Source organism: Lepisosteus oculatus, chromosome 15 (genome assembly GCF_040954835.1).
Source record: "Lepisosteus oculatus isolate fLepOcu1 chromosome 15, fLepOcu1.hap2, whole genome shotgun sequence".
NCBI lineage: Eukaryota > Metazoa > Chordata > Actinopteri > Semionotiformes > Lepisosteidae > Lepisosteus > Lepisosteus oculatus.
This window is the reverse complement of record NC_090710.1, coordinates 21,604,449-21,623,950: the sequence shown is the minus strand read 5'-3', so window position 1 is coordinate 21,623,950 and position 19,502 is coordinate 21,604,449. Positions and strand designations below refer to the sequence as shown.

The 19,502-nt window shown below is 42.4% G+C and overlaps 1 protein-coding gene across 5 annotated transcripts in view; it reads right to left on the bottom strand.

Annotated features, from left to right (window-relative positions):
• The window catches only part of LOC102692777 (uncharacterized), a 148,853-nt gene that overhangs the window by 126,696 nt on the left and 2,655 nt on the right, over positions 1-19,502 (bottom strand). For all 5 annotated transcript variants that reach the window (XM_015364383.2, XM_069178868.1, XM_015364385.2 and 2 more), the window contains exons 2-3: positions 15,398-15,450; positions 14,498-14,552 (exon numbers count right to left, since the gene is read on the bottom strand). In XM_015364383.2, the coding sequence (XP_015219869.1) occupies positions 14,498-14,552; positions 15,398-15,450 (108 nt within the window). The remainder of the gene's footprint in view (positions 1-14,497; positions 14,553-15,397; positions 15,451-19,502) is intronic.

The window sequence follows — 19,502 nt, the reverse complement described above, 5'->3', positions numbered from 1 at the left end:
AAGTGTCTGGGACACCTTTCACTGCTACCACGGGGAAAATCAAGGTTCAGTAATGTGCAGCTTAATGTTTTTTTTAAGCTTGTAAAAAAAACTTTCACAGCAATGTCATCTCATTATTCTTCAAAAATGGAAAAGTCAGACTAACAGCCTGTCAGGCAGGGTGGATTTAATTTATGCAGGTATTCTTTATTTCAACCTTACTATCGCTACAGTAAACTGGGGGGAGCGCACGGATTGTGATGTAACCTAGTAACGGAGGTTTGCTCAAGACAAAACTGCTGCTGTGCTCCAAAACAAACAGCTTCCCTTCATTGTTACTAATTAAATTTAGACACCAGACAGCACGGCCTCTCTTTCACGGCCGTGAAAAGAACTGTCCACTTAGCACGCTGATTACACTAGTTGTCAAGCCTGGAAAAAGCAATTCTCCTTCCAGCTACACACAGAAGTCTTTTAAAAAATAGGGGTGATTTCATATCTGACTACAACCGAAATAAGCTCTTTACTGTAACGTTATTAATACAACTAAAGAAATAACAAAATAGCTACAGCTGATGTACATTCACACACACAAATCAAAAATCTTTAAATCTGCGGGTGAAAACTGGACTAATTTCACTAATACAGAACCAGTTTGATGTACTCTCTTCATTAATGTCTGTTTCCTTCATATAAAGAATGGATCTGTATTACTCACTTACAGTGACTATTCCTTTCTTGCCCTTGGTATGTGTTTTCTGTGCAGAGACAATGGTGTGAAGAACATAATTCTACCCTAAGCCGGTCTCCCACCCACTCTCTGCCTCATTCCCTCTCCCCAGTCTCTGTCCGTGACACTCTCCCCACAGCCAGGCGGTAGGACAAAGGCTACTGGGGACCTGGCCCCAGTCACTCACTCTTCCACAACAGTACAGCTTTTCAGCAGCCTTTTCGTTTTTTTTAATAAGCTATGGTGCCCTAAAAGCCGTTACTGAAATATCAGTTTATTAAAATCAACTGAGAATGACCACTGTGTGGCTCTTAAAGGAACCTTTAGCTAAACATTTCCACAAATGAAACTTTGGCAACAGGTTTCAAATTCAGCCTTGTTTCAGTTTGTGCTGTACTCTTTTTCTCTATTTCTACCACTACCAACTACTTTTTCATCACGATTAGTGCTTTACAAAATGTTAAAGCACTGAGACAGTATATCTGGCTTTTATTTGTCAGACTGGTTATCTGTGATCACCGGAGCACCTCAAAACTGTGTTCTCTCCTCATTACTTTACTCCTTGTATACCAACATCTGTACCTCCAGCAACCTCTCTGCCACTGTCAAACTACTCAAATTTGCAGGTGACACCACCCTGTTGGGTCTAATGAGCAACTGAACTGAGACCAGGTACAGAAGGAAACTCGACTGTCTGGTGGCATGGTGTGTCAACAAAAACTTGCAGTCTCAGTGTCATTCACCTAGAAACTCACAGTCTTAGTGATTAAGGTGGTGTCTTTCAAGATCCTAGGAATAACCTTCTCAAATGGGATGCAAATTTTAACACTATCACAAACAAAGCACACCTGTTTCCTGCATCAACTGAAAAATCCCAGTGTTTCCCAGCTCATTCTCATTCAGTTTTATATAGAGCAATTATTGAGAGAGTTCTCACAGCTCCTGTATATGTTTGGTTTGGCAATGTGTCTGTTCACTCTAAAGGCAAATTGCAACACACTGTCTGCTGTACGGAGAGAGGCATTGGCTGCCATTTGCCATCTACTGAAGACCTGTATAAACTCAGACATGTGCAGAAAAGATTCCTCTCATCCAGGACACCATCTGTTTCAAAACCTTGCCTCGGGGACACACTACCAGTCAATCAAAACCAAAACCACCAGGCATCTGACCAGCTTCATCCCCATGGCCATTACCCTGTTTAACCAAACACATGAATATGGGATGTAGTGTGTATATGATTGTGGATATGTGCATGTTTTTGTGTGAAGTGTACTTGTATTATTGAATTGATTCTATGTTTTTGCACCGTGACACCAGACCAAATTCCTTCTATTTGGCATTAAATGTATTTGGCAAATAAAGTGATTCTGATTCTAAAGTGAATGCTGAATACTGAATGTATCATACTTGCTAGTCCAGTTCTTTGTGGACCACTCCATCACAAATCAGGGCAACTGTCCTTTTAACATACTTTACTTACAGAAACCTGTGGTACAGTAATATATGGTACAGTGACATTTCTTTAATACAGAACTGGGAAATTTCACTGCTGATCGGAAACTGAAGTAGCAGAACTTCACTTCTCACTTTACTGTAGGTGAGACTCACTGAACTTCAGATAACAGGATTTGTCTGAACTACAGAAAGGACTTTCGTGTTTGTTCATAAATTGTTTGTTTTTGTTTTTTTCGGTTTTGGTCCATAATTAAATCGGATCATATTTAGCTTTAATCTCTAACCTGCGATTCACAGAATTGACCATTTTCATTATTTCACTATCTTAAAAACTGTTTTTAGAAACAAATAGTTTTCCTTAATCTGGCCAAAAAGTATAAAGGTGTAGCCAGCCTTAGACATGTAAAACACTTTTAGTAAGTCCCTGACTTCTGCTGTATTTTCTGGTAGAGGAAGAGGTCATACTGAGACTCTAAATTTCACAGAGAAAATTATTTGAAGACTCTCAGCAAGCACCCCTCTCTGGCTAGCGATATTCCAGAATGATATTTCAGTGGGGTGCACCAAGCAGATGAGGTCTTCCAGACTTCTGAACCAGTCATGAAGGAATCTGAAATTTTGTGTTTCCATAATAAATACCACAGAAAACAGATTTCATTGTAATTCGGATGGCGCTGTGGTTGAGGTGTCCTAATTTGATATGAAATGAACCAAACAAGAAACCTCCCATCTTTCTGTCCACATTTGGCTGCAGTTTCTTCTCATGAACGTGTCTGTTTATACTGCTTGTTACCCCTCACAACAGCGCTTTGCCAAAAATCGCTGCAAGTGCGTCAGCTGGGAGGCCTTCCTCGAACCGTGCGTGTCCAACTCCATTTTTAACACGACGAACATTCATGCTTTCCCTGCCAAAGAAAACAGAGATCCTACGGCTCATCAATGCAAGGAAAAAAAAAAGCTGTCTAGTGTGTATTCGCATTGGGTAGATCTGTGAGTCACAGGAATCAGCTTTTCATCAGGCCTGCACGCCTCGCTGGTGATGAAACGCTGTCGCCGGAAAAGAACAAGTTCAGCCTTTGGAAGGGTGAAGTGGGAATTACTGCACTCTTGCCCTCTGGCCCTGCTGACACACACTGTGCTTCACTGCTACAGGAAAGACACGCTGGCCCACCTGGTGCCTCCCTCAGGGCTGCAGCTTTACAAAAGCTGCCTGGCACACTCAGAGAGAGCACGCAGAGAAAAAAAGCCAAGGCGCTCTGCAAGCCAGGTAATCAAAGTAAAATGTGAAACAGCTAATGGCAGCTGAAGTGGAGGAGAGGGGAGGGGCTCTGGGATCGCGACTGGAAGGTTGCGGGTTCACATCCCCCGTGGGGAAACTGGTGCTGTACCCTTGAGCAAGGTACTTCACACAAGATATCCTCCCCATAACAAATGGGGACACATGCAAGTCACTTGGGACCGAAAAATCTCAGTTAAATAAATGAATGCAAAAGGAGGATGTATGATATGATTACAATTTAAACGCACTTTTGCTCACAAAGAAAATGGCCTTGCATTGGTATATCACTGTTCAAAGGATGATGAAACTGTGTTGTGTAGCAGCCTCAGCTTCAGTCAACAAGTAAAATAATTTGTTGCAACCCTCAACTTGTAAGGGTTTTACCAAGAATATACTTCCGTGCACTAGTTGGTATAGCTAGAGGAACATAAATTCTTTGTTCTCTGGCACATCTTTGATGAAAAGAGTAATAATCCAGGCACAGTGGGTTAAACAAATATTTATTTTAAAATTACAAAGCACACACATGTAACAAACAACATACCTTATGTACAAGTTTACAGACAAGGCGTCCCAGATGTATGACATCCTAACCACCCAGGAAAACCGCAGACTGTTACCATGTATTCAACTCCCAAGTAACGCCTTCAGAGACTAAATAGAATACAACCTACTGTTAAAACTCTCTCTCTGCAAACCCGGATGCCACAAAATAAATGGGAATCTATCTCTATTCTATAAATAGACCCACGAACCCGAAGGGGACGTTTTTAACTGAGGGATTCTTCACTCAGGAAATCAACTAAAAAACACAGAATAGCAAGCTCTCTTAGCAAGGTTCAAATACGCAGCTCCAATCTGGTCTGTATGGTTGATCTGGACAAGAAACTCTCACTGGCACACGCTTTGTGTTCTGTCCTTCTGCCTGCCCTCTTCTCCCTGTGTCTTTTACCCTACACCTCTGACACTCTTGAAGATTTACTGTACCCAAGCACTTTGAGAAGCCACCTTTAAAGGCGCTATATAAAATAAAGTTTATTATTATATAAACCAGAAGATTATGTTTATCAGTGTCTGGCACCCAGCACAACTAAGTAATCCCATGGTTTGAAGTTCTAGGCAATGGTAATGTTGACATGTTGACACTAGTTAGGTGTTATCCATTGTGTCTAGTCACCCACCATAGCTAGTAACAATATTCACCAACCCCCTCCCTTACAGGTAGATATTGTGTATTTAACAATCAAGGACAGGGGAGCAGAAATAAAATTCCTGAATGTTCCCAGCCCAGAATGCTTCTACACAAAAGTCACAGTGTGCCCAGAGGTCCTGTAATGGGTGTGATGTGTCAGTACATGTCCTGTACCTGTCCTTGTGCTGGAGCAAGGGTCTGTGACCCTGTCCCTGGTGGGTCTCATGTCTTCCGGTTCTTGTTCCTAATTAGCCTGTCTAAACTGTTTAATTACCTGCATAAATCTAAAACTTCTAACCAGAGGCAAATATGTAGGTAACTGTGCCTTTAATGAAGAGAACACTCTGTGTACTCAACTAAAAAACACTTTAAGAAAAATCCTATACATGTCTCATTTAGAAAATAGGTTAAATGTTTAATTGATTATTCAGGTTGGAATAAAATCAGAAGACCCAAGGCCCTCCAGGTTCTGAGTTTGAGACCACTGAGCTGGAGAAGTCTTTGTTCTTGACCCAAGGGCTACAGTGACGAGCCATTTTAGAGACTGGCAGTATGGCATTATGGAGACATTTCAGAGCACACGAAAATCTTGTGGTATGGTGGTGTTTATATTTGATTTTTAGTTTGCCTGAGACTTCCCCTTTAAACTATACACAGAAAGTTATACTAGTTTTCAATGCAGCTCTCTGACTCTTCAACAAACACACCTCAGAAGAATGCCTGGGTGAACACAGCAGCAGATTCTAGGTGTTATTGAGTTATTCTAGGAGCTCTAAACAATAACAAGTCTGGCGCTGAGACCATCATTATTCAGCACAAGGTTATGAATGACAATTGTTAAATTTTAAGCAGCTACTTTTGTTAATCTCCTACCTCCAAGCCTCCCCTGCTTCTCCAAGTTTTTAAAGGCTCACTCCTACTCTCTCAGCAATAGTCTCTGAGTCTCTCTCCCTCATAAGGATCCAAGCCCACTTTCAAACGCACACGAGTACTTACAACAACATGACACACACTTGCAGTTCGGCAGGTGCCAGACACCTCCAGACAACTCAGAGTCACAGAAGCGCCCGATTCTCTACTGACATTAACCATTGAACACAGTTAAAAGCTAGGCCCCTGACTTGTACATCTAGCACTGCTGAATTAAAAAAACTTGGCTGTTTCACAGAGAATGGAAAATTAAATGCTCTGCTGCACTGTTAGTAATTCTCCAGGATCAAAAGGCCAGTCCGCTCTGAGCTACAGCTGCTAAGGGAAATCCACAGTCTTCTCCAACAGAAATCAGCCAACCTTAAGATTAAGAACACCAAACATACCAATTCTCTTTTCTATGAGAGAAATCTACAATTTCCTCGCTAAAAAAACTATTAATGCTTAAGAGCTTTGCAGCTTTAATTAGGCAGAAAATTAACTTAATTTACTCAGATAAAACCATCATTTTTGCCATCCAAATTATTCACATATTGAGTGTTGGTTTTACAAGATGCCCCAATCAAAGACAAAAGAATTGAGATTTTCTTAAAGATACAAGTTCAATAACAAAAAACCCTTTTTACTGCTTAGTGTGTGTTTCTTTTCTGGCAATTTAAGTCCTAAACTGCCACCTAACCAGTTTTATTAAAGCCAAAAGTGGCTATGATGAGCTCTGTCTTCATGTGCCCAAAGATGTCAGAACAGTACTGATCTGGCTTAAAGCTCCTGCCTGGTTTCAGGTCAGGGAACACAACTGTATCATCTCCTCGATCAAATACAGTATATAACCGGGTCATCAATAAAATATATAAACTGGGCTTTCCAACTAAACCACATCTGAAAAATGAAAGCTCACTCTTTTTGATGCATCACATTGCCAACACCCTTCTCCAAAACCCAGGTCTTGCTGTTACACCCTATTCCTTTTTTTGGTGGACAACTATGATGTGATGTGATGGCACCTTAATATATCCCTGCCACATGGAGCTTTTCTGGACCAAGAGTGCGGGTTTAAAAGGTGTTCTTCCTTCGCCCCCTTGTCCTTCTCTAAATGACTACGAGTGCGGTGCGGTCCCTCTCCCTCTCCCTTAGAGACTCCCTCTCTGCTTCTGGATGTGCGCGCAGGCTGTTCTCTTCACAGCAAACAGCATTCATACAAGGAGCCCTGAATCCTACAATTACGTACAGCAACAGCTTCCCACTGAGCCACTTATGAAGCAATCTCTGTTGCCTGATCAGGCCACAAACCAGAAAACCTTCATTTATTGAAGCACTCTTTAAGAACGCACATACCCAAATTTCCCCCCTGGCCTTTACCCCATCATGGCCTCCTAATAATCCCCCTCTATGAATTGGCTACATTACTCTGCTCTCCTCCCCACTGATAGCTGATGTGTGGTGAGCGTTCTGGCGCACTATGGCTGCCGTCGCATCATCCAGGTGGATGCTGCACATTGGTGGTGGTGGAGGGGAGTCCCCATTACCTGTAAAGCGCTTTGAGTGGAGTGTCCAGAAAAGCGCTATATAAGTGTAAGCAATTATTATTATTATTATTATACCCAAATGCACAAACATGCAAAGGACACACACACTGTCTCTCACACATTTCCTTCCTCTTTTCACGTACAACCGAAACATAAGGGCGGGCAGAAGGCTCGCCGCTCTGGTAACCGTCTGGATTGGTGTTTCTTTACTTTAAAACTTTCTTGTTTTTCCAAGTCCCTAAGCACGAAACTGGTCAGGCCAAATAAATGTAAAGCCAAAGGAGGACATGAACACATGGGCATGGGAAAAAACGCTGAAACCAGTGCTGCCCAAAAGAGACATGCTCATCTAGGACTACAAATATTTTTTTTTTTATAAGAGTAACATTTTGGATATTGCAGTATAGTGGAGCAGCTTTTCAGCAACTCTGAGCCAACATAGCTACTCCTTGGTTGATCATAGTCGCTGCTGTAGAAGATTCTCATATCTGTCGTATATTCGGAAACGAACGGGGAAAACTTGGAATTAAGGGAGATTCCTCCGTATATCATCAGATTTGCACTGCCCCACTGCTTGGCTTTAATAAAACAGTTAAAATAACTCCAGACACGCTGATTTCCATCACTACCGCCAAGGGCAAAATGATCCACCCAAAGACAGCAAATAAATCTCTCAGCTGTCAATGTTACCCCCACTCAGCCTCCAAGCACACGGATCTTCGTGCACATGGTGAGCTACAGTCATTCCGTAACAAGCAGGCTACTTCTCCCTGGAACATCTGAGAACAATTCCCCAGGTGGATCACATGGACACGTCGGTCCTGGCGACCTTGATCTTTCCGGGACGTGGCCTGTCACTCGCAGAGCTGGTTTCCTGGTTTCTGTGGTCTGGACTGCTGATGCTGAAGCAGGATATCTCATTCCCCAGGCAATTCTATCTCACGGGTAACTTTCAATCATGCCAAGGGAAACCATGCAATTTTCATTACCGAGATGGAGCACGGTCCATCTTCCACTGCTCGCATTAATTCTCATCAGGTCTTTCTTTTAATGGAAAATTCTAATTTTTAGGGAACTCGTTGTGGCCGTTTTCACATGACCTAAGCTCAGTCATTTCGCTATCCCAAAGAATAGTGTTACCTAACTGTTTACTGTTTAAAATGTAATTTACATTGTATAAAAAATAAAAAAAAGACTACCAAAACAGGAAGACAATTTGGCTCATTATGATCATTTGGCAGTTAGTTGCTAATTGATTGGAGTACCTCATCCAGCTGTTTCTCAAAAAAGACATTGTAATGGCTTCAACAACATGGCTGGGTATCTTGTTCCATCCAGACTCCCTTACCCCTTTAGGGTAAAAACGTGCTCCCTATTCTCAGTATTAAAAGTACTTCCACATAGTTTCTACTTGTGTCCTCTGGTTCATATTTCACCATTCATTCTGAAGAAGTTTTGATATATAGCATTACACCTTCTCCTCTTCAATCTTTCATGTCTATCCAGAACAGTATGCATCCACTGCAGTGATACATGCATCTCCATCATTCCTGGTTTGCCATGTTTCACTTATTCCAATAACATCATAATTGATGATAGAGCATATATGTAAACCTGCACTTAATGACCTGATCATTTCTTTTTGTTTTTCCCTTTGGTTCTCCCTTGCTCTTTGCACGCTATGTAACTTTCTTTTCAATTTTCTTTGGTTTTTCATCTCCCTCTTTCCTTTCCAGTGTAAATGGTTCTGGGTTTTTTGTGCATTCTTGCCCCAAGACAAGAGGCATTCATTTTAATCACATCTGTTTAGAGGGCCTTATACTGTATGTCAGCTCAATGAGTTAGTGAAGTAAAGGCTGTTCAAGTTTCATTGCACATCAGCAGAATTAGAGAAGAAGGCTTTTATTAATGAAGCAAATGATATAATTCACCTGGAAATGTTTTAACATAAGAGAAACGTGACAAAACATGGCTAGAGTTTTTTTTTTCAGAAAGCCAGCATCACAAACACCATTAGGCATCACCCATCAGTACTATAATCCATATCCATTGCCAGCAGAATTACCCTATTCCCAGCAACCCTATTTCCTATTGCACTTTGTACAGTTGCCACCTGAAAGACGATGTGGAGTGCATTATTAAGAGAAAAACTTTTCTTTTTCAAAGCCTGTGAAAAGAACCCCTGAATTGCACTTACTCTAAGGATAAAACAAGAGAGATAGCTAAAGGATCCGAGTAAAAGAAAAGATGATCTGATAAGAGGTAGAAAGCTAAAGAGCTTACGAAAAAAATGAAACCTGAATTCCGATAAGCTTGAATGGTGTCTCCACACAATTACCAATGCAGAGCGAGGAGCAGCAGATCTCCTTTGCAATTATAAGCTCATAAAACAGTCACTGCCAGAGTGGGTAAGGACTGCAGCAAAGGCCGTGTCTATTTTGGGATTACTAAAAGAAAAAAAAAAAAGTCATCCACTGCAATTTGAATCCTGGTGGCAAAGCCCAGCCAGAGAGTCCTACTGCTGGCAAATCACATTAATGAGCCGCAGAGTAACTTGGTCACACAACCAGCAACTGGAAGGTCATTGCTAATTGAATTACCCACTTCTGTCAAGGCAATCTGCCTCAGTGGCTGGCTGATGGAAGGCTGTAGATAATCATTACGTGGCACCTCAGCGCAGAGAGGCAGCCCCAGCCAGAATTGATTACAGGTTTGATTCACAGCTGATTCTCCCCAGAGACTGAATCCTCCAGTGATAAATGACATCAATGGGAGGGGGGCGGTAGATCAAAATAGCACGTTATCAGGCTTTATTAACCGATCGATAACTACGCAGGGCATCCTAATATCCCAATTATTAATGTTTTCTGCGCCGTCATTGATTAGATATAGGCGTCGGAGCTCAAAAAACAATTTAAGAAAGATAGGCACGGAATGGGAACAAAGCTGTAAAGGCAAAACGCAATGGACGTGGTAAGAGCTTTTCTTTGTTTTCTGCGATAAATAATGGAGGTTTGAAGGAGCGCGCACAGTTCTCCCAAAACATTTACTAAAGGCACACCTGGTGCCAAGGCCTCATGTCAAAACTGAACCCCATTATTCACTATCAAGGCATCCAGCTGTCACATGGTATTTGCTGGAAACAACCTCTGATTGCACAGCGCTCCTTGGCGCCAGAAGGGCAGTGCAGTTATCACAGCAATTCTTCATCTGCAGGCACCGAGGATAGATCAGCCTTGAGCGACGGAGCACCAAACCTGCGAGGTGGGGGCATCCTCCAGTGATCTATAATATTCGCTCAGACCTGGCTCTTGGAAGTGGTTAACAAATACAATTCTGAATTTCTAAATGGCTCTCAGAACAAAATCCCCCACCTGGTTTCACACGTTATAAATGGGGAAGTAAAAAAAAGGCAGTAATTTTAATAAAGAAATTACATTTTCCTCGCTAAGGGCATTCTAGAGTCCCTGTACTGTATAAAGATCCAGTACAAGGAGATGTACAGATCGGCATTTAACATGCCCTACTCCATCAAGACAAAACAGTCTCTATCAGACAAGTGAAACGACCAGTTTGAAATTAGATGTTATTTCGGTGAGTGCTGACAAAAGAATTCCTGTTAAATTTAAAGGTTGTGCTAAATCGCCACCAACAAAAATACAGTATCTGCACTAGAATAACTAAGCAGATATAAAACTTTCCTTGCCGCTGTAGCATTTTTATTGTGTTCTTCGCCTACTCAGTTCGCAAATGCAATTTTGAAGGAAACGCTTGCTAACTCACTTTCCTTCAAATGTGAGGGGCTGAGACACACCAAACTACATCGGGTTTTCCTTCGGGGTCCTTCTTTGTCTGTATTATTTAAAAGATATACTACATTTATCTGCACGTGGACGCACACAAACAGGGTTCAAAGAGGCAAGGCCACAGCGAGATTCAGTTTCACACTGTGGTAAGCAGAGCCTAATGCACGAGCACACTCGGCGAACACCGTCCAAAGCTTCGCCAGGACTGTAATAAGCATGCTGCCCCGAAAGCAAGCAGATAAACCATATGCCATAGCAGTCACCAGCCTTCGACTGGGAGTCCCTATACAATTAGAGCAGCAGTGCAAGGCAGGGACTCTTGGACGAGTGGCTCACACATTGCAGGAGCAATCTTCACTTCCCCCTGCCAGCAGCCACACAGAGCTCGCGGTGAGGAGCAGGGCTCAGCAGGGGAGCGGATAGGTGCCTGCTGTGCTTCCATTAGTCAGGGGACTGACACATTCTCAGCATTGGAGAAGCCGACCGCTGCTGTCTGTTACTGGGCTGACAATCTGGTTTGAAACAGAGGCTTAAAAAGACAAGGCCACTGGAGTTGTAAAGGGTTACATCAATCCTTACAGATTGTACAATATTGGCGAGGAGAAACAACTTAGAAGGATATCTGCCATCCACCAGACTTACATGCGAAGGCCAGATATTTGGAATTTGATATAATCAAGATGTTAATAATTTTGGACGTGTGATTGGAGAAGGAACTGGCTTATCTCATCACCAGCTTCACGCTGCCCTTTTCTTAGGGCACATGATTATTCAAGCAATAGGGTTATGCATATAATTGTGTTGTGTTAATCAAGAGCAGAAGGAAAGAGTACTTTTGTTGATGAAAGAGAAAGTTTGCACCCACTGTCTCAGCATATTCGAAAATTCTCAGCACCTCTCTGTCATACCGATGAGCTGCTATGCAGTGCAGCGCTACTTTAAATAATTGATATGCTATGTCACTCACTTAACCATTATTTCACAAGGGGATCCCAGTGGCATTCATCCGGGAGACCTGGTCAAGAATGCAGATTGAATAACGCTCCGTACCAGAAATCTGGTCATTGTTCCAGATGGAAGTCAAATCGCAGCTTTGCATTTTCACCGCCAGTTCTGAAAGAATCAATCAAAAGCTAACATCTCCTGCGTTAATGAAATTTGTGCAGTTACTGCATATAGATGGACAGAATCATTGGTAAACCACAGGAGTGTTAGGTCTCCCTCACAGGAGTTTTAGTTCCAGTGTGTGATCCAAACAATCTGCGCACTGTTCAGCCTCAAAAGTGAAAAAGTTACACTTTTCTACATATTCAATAAAAAAATCAACCACAATCAAAACTGCTGTTATAAGGAGGATATTAAGTAGTGATGTAGCATTTATTTTTTCATTTGACGTGACTTTAACGTGTCTGTCTTATGTCTGCACAGACGTTGCTCCTGCAGAAAACATCATGATGCCATTCTGCAATTTGGGGATTTCAAGAGTCAGGCTTCAAGCACTCAGAGTGTTCGTCATGTCTCGGAGATGTTTAATAGGTTTTTTACACTGCCCTTACGTATATATGTCACCTGTTTTGTTTAAATCCTTTCATGGGGATTTCCATTATTTGATTTTTTAGTCACTCAGGGAAAATCAGGTAATTTCACATGAATATAGAAACCTCATCTTTATAGCATCTTCCAGCATAATGTCAAACATTGTTTTTCAACTAAATGTGCTTGAACTTAAACAATTTTAGTTACTTGCTTTAACAAAAATGATGTGATGGAAGCAGTGCAGCATTAGTAAAAGCTGTCATCCAGTGAATTTGTTTTGTTGCGGGCTCAGACTGTATATGCGGTTTTAAAACAACAGGCAAAAAAACAAAACTCAGTGTGAAGTATTTATTATAATCTAAATATGTTCCAGTCACCCAGAAGGCAGTGTAGTGTGTGAAAGGGACTCCAGTAGAGCTGTATCACAGAACAGAATTTCTGCTGCAGGGGACACTCGGGAGATTTCATCAACAATTCCAGAGGTAAAGGGTTAATTAAAAGCTAATTAGGTAGAAAATTAAGGCCAGAAACACAGTGGTCCAGCTGTGCATGTGTTCCCGCACATTGGGAATAAAGACTTGCAAGCAATTTAGGTTCTGAGAGCAACTGAATAAAAATGACTATGGGTACACAGGACCTAGGTGCTCAAGACTATGAAGAGATAGAGCTTTCTTTTATGTGTGGTTATGTCACGGGGCGTAATGAAGGACTGAGGCGGCCTTGTGCTTTCTGGTTCTGTGAACGTCTGAGGTCTGAGGTGTCGAGACCTGCGTGTGACGCTCTCCTGCGCTTGCGGCTGGGCTCGTCCACCCGGGCGGGGGGGTGTGAAGGCGCGCTTAGCCACGGCCTGCGCGCGGGTCTCGTGCCTGGGTCTCTGAAGCAGCCTGGCGTCGTCGGTGTTTGACTACGGCGGGCGAGCCCCTGCTCCCAGCCCCGCGGCTCTAATGAGCCTGAGCAGCCCGAGCTGTTCATCAGCCCCTGCACCTGTCATCTCTGCGGCTCTCCGCAGTGCCGCGCGCCGCTCCAGACCACCTGGCTCGATGGGGATGATTAGGAAGCTTACGAGCAAATCATGTTCTCCGCTGTGTCAGGGAATCAATTTTTTATCCGGTCCTGGCGCCGCGGAGCACGCGGGAGCAGCACAAAGGACAATGAGCGCTCCAGTGCTGACTCACGGCTTCCTAAACGCACGCCGCTACAATAGCGCATTCCGCTCACCTCTCTTATCAGTCCCATGCCACCCGAAAGCTGCTGCGCAAGATTAAGTGCTCCTCGCCAATCTCAGGGAGCGCAGGGAAATGTCTTTAATGTGCCCCGCGCTGCTGGAAGCCTGGGCCTGAATGCTGAGAGCGCCGGGGATGAGATTTCAAAGCACTCTCACGCCTCTGCAGAGGCAGCAATTACAACTCCCCTGCCCACCCACCTCCCTCCCTCCCTCTTCCCTGCTCTCTTGTAAACCAGCCAGGCTCGCGGGGAAAATGCAGCGCAACTCAAGCTGCCAATATTATTAATATTTTTTGCATGCCTCCAGGAAAAAAAAAAAAAGCACACAGCCCATTTTCAGGGGCTGAAAGCGATCAGAGTATTTCATTTATCTGTGGAGCACAGTGAGATGAAAAGCTGCCTAAGCCCTTTAACTCCTCCGCTGCTGGATTTCATTCCAAGGTTTATTTGCTCCCAGATCTACCACCTAAATACATTTGAAGCCATTCATTATCCTTACTTTGGTTAATGCTCAATCACTTGCATCAGCAGCAATATTTTAATTATGTTTGCTGAAGGACTCTCAATTCATTCTATAAATGGGAAAAAAAGACTTGTATCATGCATATATATACACACCTCCTTCCCTGATCTTTTCAGTGAAAGGCAGAAACATCTTTTATAAAACCATACCTGTAAAGATATTTCTCATTCAAAAGTGAAATTAAAAATGGAGGGAAAATAAGATTTTACTCACAGAGTACATTTTTTTCATTGAACAGAGGTTCCAAACAATAACAGAAGTGCAGATGCACCCGCCTGGCAAAGCAGGACGGTGGTGTGCACACAGGGTCTTACCTGAGCCAAGGAGTTGTACCTCCGGAGAAGCCAGATCACAAACAGCATGAAAAGGCTAAAAATAAAAGAGAAAAAAAACAACCAATGACATTCAAAATACATTTAAAGGATGCTTCAAGACCCATTATCTAGGTATCCATGCAAATACAAAATCAGCCTTCAGTTCCTGTGCAATGCACAGCTTGAAAAAATTCAGCTCGATTGCGAGATTCAGATATTTAGGAAGTATTCTCTTTAGGCTTGCCAGTTTCCTTTGGACCTTCAATTTCTCTCTTTTTTGCTTTTTACAACTTAAGAACTAGAGAAATTTGTTTTGAATCCTTGCCAAGTGCATTTTCCACACTTGCTAAGACTCTGCACTGCAGAGCTGGAGACAAGATGAAACTTTCATATTGCCAGAGGTGTTTTTCTTACAGGCAATTCTGGGTTACACAACACAAAAAGACTGCTCAACACAATCGATGCGAGAGAGACAGTGACTTTGAACATTTTATACACTTCAACAAGTTGCCGGCCTGACCTTTTCTTAATCTGTCTGCTTTTGGCTATTGTTTCTTGACATCCAGGAAGTGTTAATGGGGAAAGGGTCAATGTTCAGCAAGCAAGCAAGCAGGAGTGCACTTTGAGGTGTAGAAGCAGCATTCAGAAATTCATGCAAACTAACCATTTCACTGGAGTATATGTAGATATTATGGAATAATTTCTTCCAGGTTTTATATGAAAAACATTTTTTGTATGTTTGGTAGGTATGTTTTTTATATGAATGTTGACATCATATTAATAATAGGGTTCATTGTAATATATTTATCAACAGTTAAGTGCAATGTCACAAAAGGACATGTTTTACTCAAGTCTAAAAAGTAAAGAACATCCCAAACTATACCAAAAAAGGAAACTCACCATCCTATCAAGGAGAAGGTTGCCGTCGCCCGTTTCACTGCAATTATTGTCACCTAAGGATGCAATCAAAGTCATCGTTCATAAATATTTTCAACAAAACTAATGTGATTTCTTGAAATTGAAAATGACAAATCTCTCAACTATATACACACGCATATGTATTGAATACCAGCAACCTTTGTAATAGAGAGTCCTATTGACCGGAGAAGGAAACCACCTGCAGAAATATATGACAGCACTCTAATAAAGAGAGGTCATGAATAATAAGTGATGTGATACAATGTTTAAAGACTTTAGTATTTGTACACGGTATGTAAAAAGTAGAAAAAGCCAGTAAATGTCACAAACTAAAAGCAAAATACAATGTTTTTACGACATAATAATTTATCATCTAAAATGTTCTGTTTATGAAATACACATGCAAGAATAAAAACAAGATAAAGCTCAACCCTAGTTCTCCATCAGGAATGCAATGCAGTGCTCACCAATGGAGAAGAGCCATTTCATTGACCTTCGCTGGCACAGTATGTCTTTCCTCTCCTCAATGTCACAGCGAGATGGTAGAATCTAAGCCATTTTTAGCATCACTGCTGACTAGTCAGCTTTCTCGCTGAATGTTACTAGATCGCTTCTTTAATCAGTAAGACCCCTCCCTGCACAGAGGAGGAATTGTTCTCCCTTTCCATGTTGCAGATTACCCTTAAACTCTTTCAGGTAAGATACACAGGAACCTCCTCCTAGGCTTTTTCGCTACTCGTCTGGCGGGTCTCTTTTTCCCGGGATCTTGCCCCTTGCTTCGCAGGGTCTTTCAGTCTCAAGAGCTCCACCAGTCCTCAACAATACCTTTCAACTTCCACTGGCCTCAAACAACTCGATAACTATTGAAGATACTCAGATACTCAAAGGCTTTCTAAACTCGGGACCTTCCTGAAGTCAATTCATTCCACAGTGTAAGGCTTTCATGAGGACCTCAAATATTCTCAACACTTTCTTTTTTATGCTCTGTGTTTTGCTTGAGCCAGTTTCCTTCTTTGTATGGGAACTTGCCTGTTTCCCAATTGCTCCTGGGCTTTCTGGAGCCAATGCCTCAGGTGCAGACTTGAACCTGGTGTCATACTTTGTTGAAGCTTTTGTTATGTACCGTCTAAATTATTATGTACTGTGTACTGTGTCATCTGCTGTACTGTGCATGGCGCAAATAACAATTCCAAAGTACATGAACACGTACATGTCCATGCAGTGCAGACATTACCAGGGCCTCTTACGAATTGCTCCTTTCTGGACAAGAGAGTTTAATTTTCTCTCACTTGTAACTGCTCAGCCTCTGCGGTCTCCCGAGCTGACACAGTGGGAGTAAGCATTCCAATAAGGAGGACACAGACATGCCCTAAACCAGAGCCAGTCAAGGTAAGCCTTCCTCCTCAAGAATACCGTCATCCACAGTTGTTCACCGACCCAACCACCTGAAAGGCATGGTACTTCAGATGGGACACCACAACAACCTCACCGCCTTCGCTACCCGTGGTCCTCAGGCACGGACGCCTTGCGTCATCCCCACAGCTGAGGTCTGTGAGGGCATCCATGTCCGTGTGTTGTCTGGTTGGGCCCATCCTCAACCACCCCAAGGTGATCTAAGCCTAAGGCTACATCTAAGGTCTCTGTGGCCACTGTTTTGGCTTGTAGGCACTAGCTCAGTCAGTTGACATTCATTTGCTAGAACTGGTGCGTTTTACCAGACAGGCTGCTGGCCTCAGTTTTGTCTGACATGAAAATAGTCATCCCAGAGCAGGCGGTATCATTAGATGTAAGAAGAAGAACCAGGCTGATCTGTCACCACAATTACTCTACACACTGCACTCGCTACTCGGTAGAAGGCCTCTGTGCTGACGAAATTCCACCTACCTGGAGAATGAGGCCTTTTGCCTCCAAGACCTACTAAAGTACATTCTACCAAGATTCAAGTCACACCACGGGCCCTCTGTGCTGGAGGGTCCCCTGGCAGGAGATCTGCACAGAGGCAATGCTGGCTGACCACTCTATGTTTGCCAGATTTTACAGCTTCAGAAGTGGTGGATTCTCAGCAGCAGCCTACTGGCACCCGGGTTCTGCGGGCTGTTCTGGACCTCTCTGAGGCCTGTCCTCCCATTTGGCTGGGCAGCCAGCCACCCACCTGTTCACAACAGCCTATCCACATTGGTGATGACTGCATACCGTTCTCGAAAGGGAACACTAGGTCGCCTTCACATCCTGGTTCCCTGAATAAGAAGGCAGTCATCAAATTTTCTGGCTCTCCCTCAGACGGCCACCTGTTCTGCCTAAGAACTGACGTAGATGATACCACGCCACAATCCATGTCCAGGAAAAGCAGAGTGAGCCTTAGCTAACCTGGCAGGGTCCCATCAGTCTGATCTCTACTCTGTCTCAGCAAACGCCTGCAATGAAGCATTTCCCCATTGGTGATGAATGCATTCCTCTCCAGGGAACAAGGGTTGTGAAGACAACCTAGTGTTTAATTTGCAGTCAACCCAGACACTTGCACAAAAGAATAAAAATAAAATATTTTGCAAACATTAGTACTATTGTATAGATTGCTTCAGCTAACCACACTTTTACACCAGATGTTTAGATGCAGCAAGCACATTGAATTCCGTTCTTGAAGGATCAGATTCCACAGGTTTTAAATATTTCAATTGGCAACCAATTAAAACCTTAAACAATAGGTGACTTGCGTTTTTTCCTCATTGTCAATTCAATTAAGTAATTAAACACTGAGTTGCAAAGAAAACATGAGGTTCCTGCAGTGATCAAGTACTGGAGTCGTCCATTGTTGCCTTAAAGAATTATCATCTTCTGAAGAAACTGCAGAGCTCAGTAATGTCACTTTCTCTGTACAATCATAACCTCCACTCATCATTAAACTACTAAGCTAGATACATTTAATATGACGGGAGCCTAAAATTCTATCTACGTCTGTGAAATCTTAAATTATATATGCCACAGCAGTAGCAGTTAAGATTGCTTTATGTTACCTTTTCTTTTTCAAAAGCATAGAGTAAAACTGCTGTTTTCAGAATTCAACATCCAAAACAAGCCACTGGAAGTAATGAAAAATACAGTTCATTCCAAATCTTTACTAGAACAGTAAAAGAATGCTCAGCTCAGCTGTGATTTAACAGCATTAAAACAACATTCATACAACGTCTAGAATTACAAATACTAGGGGTCTGACAACTAAAAGCCCTCCTGAACTAGGACGGTTTAAAGCCTTCTATCTAGGCTGATTGTGGCACAATTGTACGATAACAAGAATGGGCTTACAAGTAAGAAGTATCAAGCGTAGCCTGTTACAAGGCCAGGCTTGTTTCATACAATCACAACCATGCACATAAAACCTTCTTCCCCTTGCAAAGCGTACACCTGTTTTTTATTTCCCTAATAAGAAAACGACATACTGTAACAAGGGTCTGAAGTGTCACATAAATCTTAAAGAGTACTTATTTAAGAATCCCAACAGGTGGTTTTAATGCTGTTTACTGTTCACGATATGCCATACAAATAAAGGGATTACTGCACCATACTTAAACACAGAAGACAGATACAGGAAAGATCGGAAAATGACAAAACCTAATTCATGAACGTAAAATAAATAAGGACCTCAATCCCCAGAGCACCCACCCATCTAAAATTCCAATAATGCTTTTGCACTGCACTCACCACTGCTACCATTTACAAATGTGATGGCAGAAAACTGAAACTTTGTTCATCAAAGCAGAAGTGTTCAGGTCAGAATGAATCAGTAGGGAAGAGAAAGAATAATGTTGAGAGAGACTACATTACAGAATGTTTAACAACAGAATGAGACGCCTTTATCTGAATGTGGCCGGCTGCTCCTAACACTTACAAAGACTGATGCTAGGACTGCTTACCCAGACTTAGCTGATTTTATTACTGTATCCATTATGATTGTATGATCGAGTGTTTGAAGTTAAGGAAGAGCTGTTACCAGATGGGGAACAGGCTCTTCTTTAATTTTCATGCATACCTTGCTAAGTCTTACAAGATGCACCAACAGAGGCTGATCTGGGTGTTTCTGTATTCCTGTTAC